Source organism: Ictalurus punctatus, chromosome 19 (genome assembly GCF_001660625.3).
Source record: "Ictalurus punctatus breed USDA103 chromosome 19, Coco_2.0, whole genome shotgun sequence".
Taxonomy (NCBI): Eukaryota; Metazoa; Chordata; class Actinopteri; order Siluriformes; family Ictaluridae; genus Ictalurus; species Ictalurus punctatus.
The window spans coordinates 23,653,334-23,660,121 of NC_030434.2; the positions used below are offsets into that span (position 1 = coordinate 23,653,334).

At 37.8% G+C, this 6,788-nt stretch overlaps 1 protein-coding gene across 1 annotated transcript; it reads left to right on the forward strand.

Annotated features, from left to right (window-relative positions):
* The first annotated feature begins 1,091 nt into the window (after positions 1 to 1,091).
* Positions 1,092 to 6,739, forward strand: si:dkeyp-38g8.5 (Myb_DNA-bind_4 and GAGA_bind domain-containing protein). The gene is made up of 4 exons (XM_017494768.2): positions 1,092 to 1,248; positions 3,637 to 3,730; positions 3,850 to 3,937; positions 5,475 to 6,739. The coding sequence occupies exons 1-4, from the start codon at positions 1,176 to 1,178 to the stop codon at positions 6,174 to 6,176; spliced, it is 957 nt and encodes a 318-aa protein (XP_017350257.1). The 5' UTR covers positions 1,092 to 1,175; the 3' UTR covers positions 6,177 to 6,739.
* The last annotated feature ends 49 nt before the right edge of the window (positions 6,740 to 6,788 follow it).

A 6,788-nucleotide genomic window follows, 5' to 3' on the forward strand; every position in this document is an offset into this window, starting at 1 on the left:
TGTTGTTTTATGTAGCACCATGGTCTTAGAGGAACGTTGTTTCGTTTCACTGTGTACTGTACCAGCTGTATATACAGTTCCTACAGTACACAGTGAAACGAAATGACATGACTGAAATGACAATAAAACCACTTGAACTAATAGCCCATGTACATGAAAGCAGTATTATTACCACAAGATCTGTCTATCGAACTAAATAAAAACTAAATTCCAATTAATAATAGATACATTGACCATTTCATGCATGGTGTCAACCCTCATGGACAGTCAATTTAAGGATATTTTCTTTTTATGTTTTAGGAAAATACAAGATGTAAATCACTTTCAAATCACTTGAGAGCATTACTGTAAGTTATGTAGCTCTCGAGACTGTTTTGTCATCCTCAATATTTTTTTCTACAAAAAATAATAATAATAATAATAATAATAATAAGGAACATGTTAAAAAAATTAAATTTTTTTTTTGGTTTTCATTATACTAATGTTTTGGGGAAGGTGTTTTTTTAATACCTCCTTGTGCCGTGTGTGCAGCAGTCCTAAACTGTGTAAATTTTTAAATGATATTTTCTTTTATATTTATATGTGTGTCTATATATATATATATATATATATATATATATATATATATATATATATATATATATATATATATATATATATATATATATAATTCTGTGTATGTGATTCTGCCCTGCGATGGATGGGCACCCTGCTCTGTGCCCGATGCTCCGTGGGTTAGGGTCCAGGTTCCCTGCGACAGTATGATAAACGGTACAGAAGATAGATGGATGGATATATGTTTTTCTGTCTCCAACATCACATATTTTAAAAAAAAATTGGATCTATCTATCTACCTATCTATCTATTAGGATCAATAAAGTTGCTATCTATCTATCTATCTATCTATCTATCTATCTATCATTTTAAATATAAAAATCATGAACTGTTGTTAAAAAAGCAAAATGTCAGTAACTATTTTTTGTAAATATATATATATATATATTACCCACAATTCTGTGTAACCGGAAGCGGTACGTCTCCTTTGGGGGGCGCTTGAAGCCAAGTGAACTCGCGCGTTTTGAAAAGGCGGGAGGGAGTGTCCGCCATTTTGTTCGAAGTCCCCTTCGTGTCGGACACTAGACCACTTCGCGCCGGCAGGAAACAACTTTTTGGGCATGGATCACGCATTTTATGTCGTGCAGTCGCCACCGGAAGATCCCACGATAAGCCCAGATTTCACGTATAAGAGTAAGTAGAAGGAAAATCGGCATATTCTTAGACGTATTCAACGTTTTGTATTTTTCCCTTTTATTATTGCGCGCGCGCGCTCGACGGCGGCCATGTTGACTAGCCAGCGAGTAGACTCCGGAGCAGCCTCGCGCACTAGCTTCATGGCGTCTGCGTAGCGGCGCGGTCTGGTGCACTTACACCCAGCAATTCATGGTTTATTTCATGTTTCTAATCAACCCATGCGAATATAAATACCCCGAAAGGAGAGGGTAGAACCGGCTGTAACCTCTTTAAGTCACCGCTGTTTTTTAAAAAAACTATACGTTAACGCCTGTGTAGTGATACAAACACTAATCACCGGGGCGTTGCTAAACAACACACTGTTATTGATCTTATTCAAACCCTGACAGGAATTACTACAATAAAATATTCCATAAGTGTAGAAGGTAATAAAAAAAAAATAACAACAACATGCTGTATTCAGGCTACGGCATAAAAAAAATGCACAATAAGTAATTAAACTGTACATTTGGGTATTAAATATGTTTACAGCTAAGAGTTGTTTGTTTGTTTGTTTGTTTATTACAATAATCAATTTTCTTCCATTTAGTGTATCTTATCCTTAAAATAATAAAATAATAATAATTATATAAGCGCTTTTCATCTCAAAGTGCTTTATGGAAAAGTTTTTTTTTTTTTTTAAATTAGATTAAATAAAATTATAGCAGATTTTCCATTTATTATAAAAATAAACATTCGTAGTAAATAATAATCTTATTTTACACAGCACTTTTCATATCGAGTCCCGAATGTCAAAGTGCTTTATGTATGTTTTAAAAAAAAAAGTAACAGAATAAAAGAATATACAATTTTTTTTATTATTATTTGTAAATTAATATTTTATCAATGTTTATGATTGGTAAAACAACCAGAATATCATTTTATTTTATACCTTGTGTGGCTGTAATTATTAGAATAATTTTTTTTATTACTGTTATTATTATTATTATTATTATTATTTAAATGTACTTTATAAATGTAGTTCATGGTTTGAAGTGAAACCAGTTGAATGTTATTAGTCACAGTAATACTCCTAATACTGCGATATACTCTAAAGGTTGGAAATGACTTTGAAAGTACATTAAACTCATCTGAAAAATAAGCGTTGATTTCAGGATGAGGTGTTTTTAAGATATTTACCGTGTTTATTTGTTTGTTTGTAACAAAACAACTGTGTGAAAGTTATAACTGTGATAATAACACAGAAGTGTAGTTCCGGGTTGCCAGATCTGTATAAGCTCAGTACTGTGCATTAACAATGTAAGTTTGCTTTAAAATTCTCTCCCTAAAACTAACATATATAAACTAATAAAATATACATGCAAGCGGTTTCAAAACACACACGTTCCCAAAAAGTTCATTTGTCCCATCGTAATAGTCTTGTATTAGAGGTCAGAGCTCTTAATCGTCAATCAGTAAACAGATATAGATAATCCTGTTTTTACGGTTTGAATAGTGGGTTAAAAAAAAAAAAAAAAAAAGCTAAACAAATTGAATTAAAGTTAATCTTGTGTATGCCGAGTGTTAAAGTGGTCAGCGATTGAAAAAATTGTCACTAATCGTTGATGAACGATGATGTGTGTCATTTTAGGAGGGAAAAACGTGTAGAAAGTTACACAAATCTGCGAATTTTACCTCAGAATTGACTTTTTACTTATCCTAAAAGTGATGGAAAAATAATCTGAATCATTTATTCATTGTTGTAGGTTATAAATATTAGCCAAAAAAAAAGAAAGGGAAAAAAAGAGAGCAAGGACAGCAGGATGTTTAAACAAGTTCCTCATGAACTATCATATGATCATGTGTTAGAAAGAAAGAAAAAACAGGATGTTATGAAAGCGTCTTGTACATTTGAAGCGTTTATAGTTTGTTACAGAATCTAAAATGGCAATTTTTTGTTTCAAATTATTAATGAAAAAAGCATAAATACTTCCACGTCTTCTTTCGATAACGAGGGATTGCGGCGACCAGCCTGGGGGAGCGACATGATCATCTGACATTGGACTTCTGCCTTTTTGTTTTTTATATATATATATATATATATATATATATATATAATATTTTATTATATTATAAATATAAATTATATTTTTTATAAATATATATTAAAAAAAAATTTATATAAAAAGAATATTTTTTTAATAAAGTTACAGATTGACAAAAATTATTTTTATTATTATTTTTTTTTTAAGGGGAAAATGGAGGAAACCGGTTGCCATGACAACCTCAATATAAAATGGTCTTGCACGTGAGAATGTCATCGAGTAAGATCGTCATCGAGTAAGCGCTTTTTAAAGCGAATGTGTTTATGATTATTAAAAGACCTTTATTTTGTTTCCCCGCAAGTGTCCGAAGCCGAGCTGGTGAAGTTTGTGAGGTTACGCGCCGCCAACGATGCCCTCTTCACTGGAAAGAGGAACACGTCGGTCATCGCTTGGAGGTAATAATAATAGTGTAGTTATAACCCATCATTGTTCTCACACGCACACATATCTAACTCGGGTGAGTAATAACAGAGGTATGGCTGTATTATAAGCTGTGTGTGTGCTTGTGTTTCAGGGCTATCTTAAAGGAGATGGGGATCCACAGGAAGATGTCGACCAGTCAGGCGAGAAAGAAGTGGGAAAATCTCAAAAAGAAATACAAGGTACGGTTTTACAATACCGCTCTAATCCAGTTTTATCCTAACCCAAGAAGTAATGGCGCTCTGTTGCTTCATATCATACACTGGATTTGTTTTTATAGCATTCTAAAATTTTGGATGAGCTCGAACTGTGTCGCTTTCGGGAAAATGAATCCGATATCGAACATTATCAGGGTTCGAATGTAGGAGTCGGATCAGATTGGATATATTTAGGCACAAAATTGCCGTAAAGCTTCTGATCAACAACAGTTACTAACCCTACGTTTATGATATAGACTTAAAACTATAACCCACGTTACGGTGTATAAACACGTCATCGACGATATCGTCAATATCACGGGATGGCAAATTCTTATCGCATGATGGGGATGATGTCACATGTGGCACTAGTTCTGTCTCTTGTGTCGTTTGTAGTTTGAGTCGTTTGTAGTGTAGACTGCTGCTGTTGTCTCTTGTGGGCGTGGGCATGGGAGTGGCCTGTCCAACGTATTTAGTTCCCGTGTCTACTCGAATTAGTCTAGCGTTAATCAGTAAAGCAAGCGAACTTTACTAGCTACGCACACTTACGTTGTGAGGCATCAACGACCGCTGCTAAAAGCGTTATTGTTCTTCGTGATGTTTCAGTACATATTTAATGAGAGATGAATCTACCGTTAGTGGTTCGAAGTCATGAGCGGGGAGTAAAACGTTTGCCTTTGACCGCAGTGTGAAAACCTTTCCTAAGTGGATGCTATTTTTGCAGAAATTAGTGCAAAAAAAAAGAGAAAACAAACTCCACAATATTCGGAGGCGCTTGCAATTTTGTGAAATTACCGTGGATTTTCCTGCGGGTTCGGCCCGAGACTCGTCGTCGTGAGTGAGAGAGAGCGAGCAAGCAAGCGCGTGCCGTTTAACGTGTTCCAGACGTGTTTTCTTCAGCGCAGAAATGCCATTTTTACTTTTATATCCTTATCTGTAAATGTTATAAATTCACGCCAGTGTTTCCATTTTACATAAAGACTCGTCCTGACGGCGAGCGAGTCTCCGTTCCATTTCACCGAACGAGCATGAGTCCACGCGTCAATCAGTCGGAGAGGAAGCGCGATAACTCTGACTGAAACATTCATTTTGATCAAATATGTTGTTCAATGCGATATTTATAAACTAAAGTAATTGTGTTTTTATAAGAGCAGTAACTAACGGGGTTATAACGTCATTGTATATAAATGTAAGAAGAGTAAAGTAACGTTACTGTGTTCAGATGATTGAATGTGTGTGTTACTGCAGAACATTCAGCCTCTTACCAGTTAACATTTAGTTTCTGCTTTTGTATAATCGACATGTATCCAAAATAATCGTTAGTCGCTGCCCTAGTTATATTCCATCTTCGTTAACGTACCAGTAATCGTAGACGTAAGTAATAAAGGTAACTGTAGTGTTAATAACTGGATAAATGGACGTGGTTTCTTTGGTGAACGTGTTAGTTAGTTTAGGTCTAAAGTCCTATAATGTAATTCTACCGATTACGTTATTACATGCGCTGCTGTCGTCCCTCTCCCAGGAAATGAAGAACCCTCCACCAGGCATCACGGTGAACCCGACCAACTGGCAGTGGTTCTCCCTGATGGAGGACGCCATGGAGGGCAGGCTGAACGACAGCGAGTCCATGGTGTCCACCATGTCGCTGGGCGAGGACAGCGACTACCGCCCCGACAAACCCAGGAGACGAGGCCGTGATTCGTTCCGCAGCGACATCGAGCTCCTGGTCGACGGAGAAGACACCGGGCTCTCGGGCGACACGGGGCGAGACCTGGGCAGCGACCGGGACGACATGGAGCACGAGAGGGCGATGCTCGATAGCGACCGGTCGGCTCTTGAAAGCGAGAGGATGGTGCTGGAGCGAGAGAAGATGGTCCTGGACAGGGAGAGAGCCGGGCTGGAGAGGGAGCTCGCCGCGCTGGACCGAGACAAAGCGTCTCTGGAGAGGGAGAAAGCCGCCGTGGAGCGGGACAGAGCCTCTGTGGAGCACGAGCGCGCTCAGCTGGAGAAGAAGAGGGCTGAGATGGACAGAGAGAGAGCAAAGATGGAGAGAGACAGAGCGGCACTGGAGAGACAGCGAGCAGGCATCGGAGGAGACGTAATCGACAATCAGGAGGGACCCGAGAAAGCGGCGGCGGCGGCGGAGGAGGAAATAGAGCTAGCGTCCATACAGAGGAGACAGAAATTCCTCGATTTATTCGAGAAGCTGATCGAGAACTTCTGAACGGAAGAATTCCTCTCATGGAGGAATTGTCTTCTTGTTTATTCTGAGTGTCATTTTTATTTTTATCGGGAAGATGCTGTATGATTCACCATGCTTGAAGTTTTTTTTTGTTTGTTTGTTTTTGTGGTATCCTACTGATGTGAACGGCCGAGACGCGCGCGTTCAGGGTCTGAGCTAGAGTTCTCCTCAGCTAGGCTGTCAATGAAAAACGTTAAGCCACCTCTGTTTTGGAGAGGTCATCCAAACAACTTTTATTCACTTGTGGTATTTCCATACAAAGCACATATGAATCAGGTTTAGCATCTCTCGCCCCCACACAGTACAACAGCTCTGACGGGGTCACTTGAAGGCTCTATACCCCCCTCCCCCTCCCCCGTGTGGACAAAACAAAACAAATTGTTTTTTGATTAATTATATACCAAATATTTGCAGTTCATGTGGAGAGAAAAAAAAATATCATGATTTACGTTTTTATATTACAATACAGACTTTACAACAGGAAATGTTTATGTTTATGCTTCTTTTATTGCATTAGATAATAAATTTTACCTTTTCAAAATTCAGTGAGCACCAGCTGTGACTGATTTTACGCTAACCAGAGTAAAAAAAAGA

Bases quoted from the DNA above. Each gene is read 5' to 3' on its own strand.
- si:dkeyp-38g8.5 (XM_017494768.2), top strand. From the start codon at position 1,176: ATGGATCACGCATTTTATGTCGTGCAGTCGCCACCGGAAGATCCCACG. The intron at 1,249-3,636 runs GTAAGTAGAAGG...TTTCCCCGCAAG, and splicing joins CCCAGATTTCACGTATAAGA to TGTCCGAAGCCGAGCTGGTG. The intron at 3,938-5,474 runs GTACGGTTTTAC...TCCCTCTCCCAG, and splicing joins ATCTCAAAAAGAAATACAAG to GAAATGAAGAACCCTCCACC.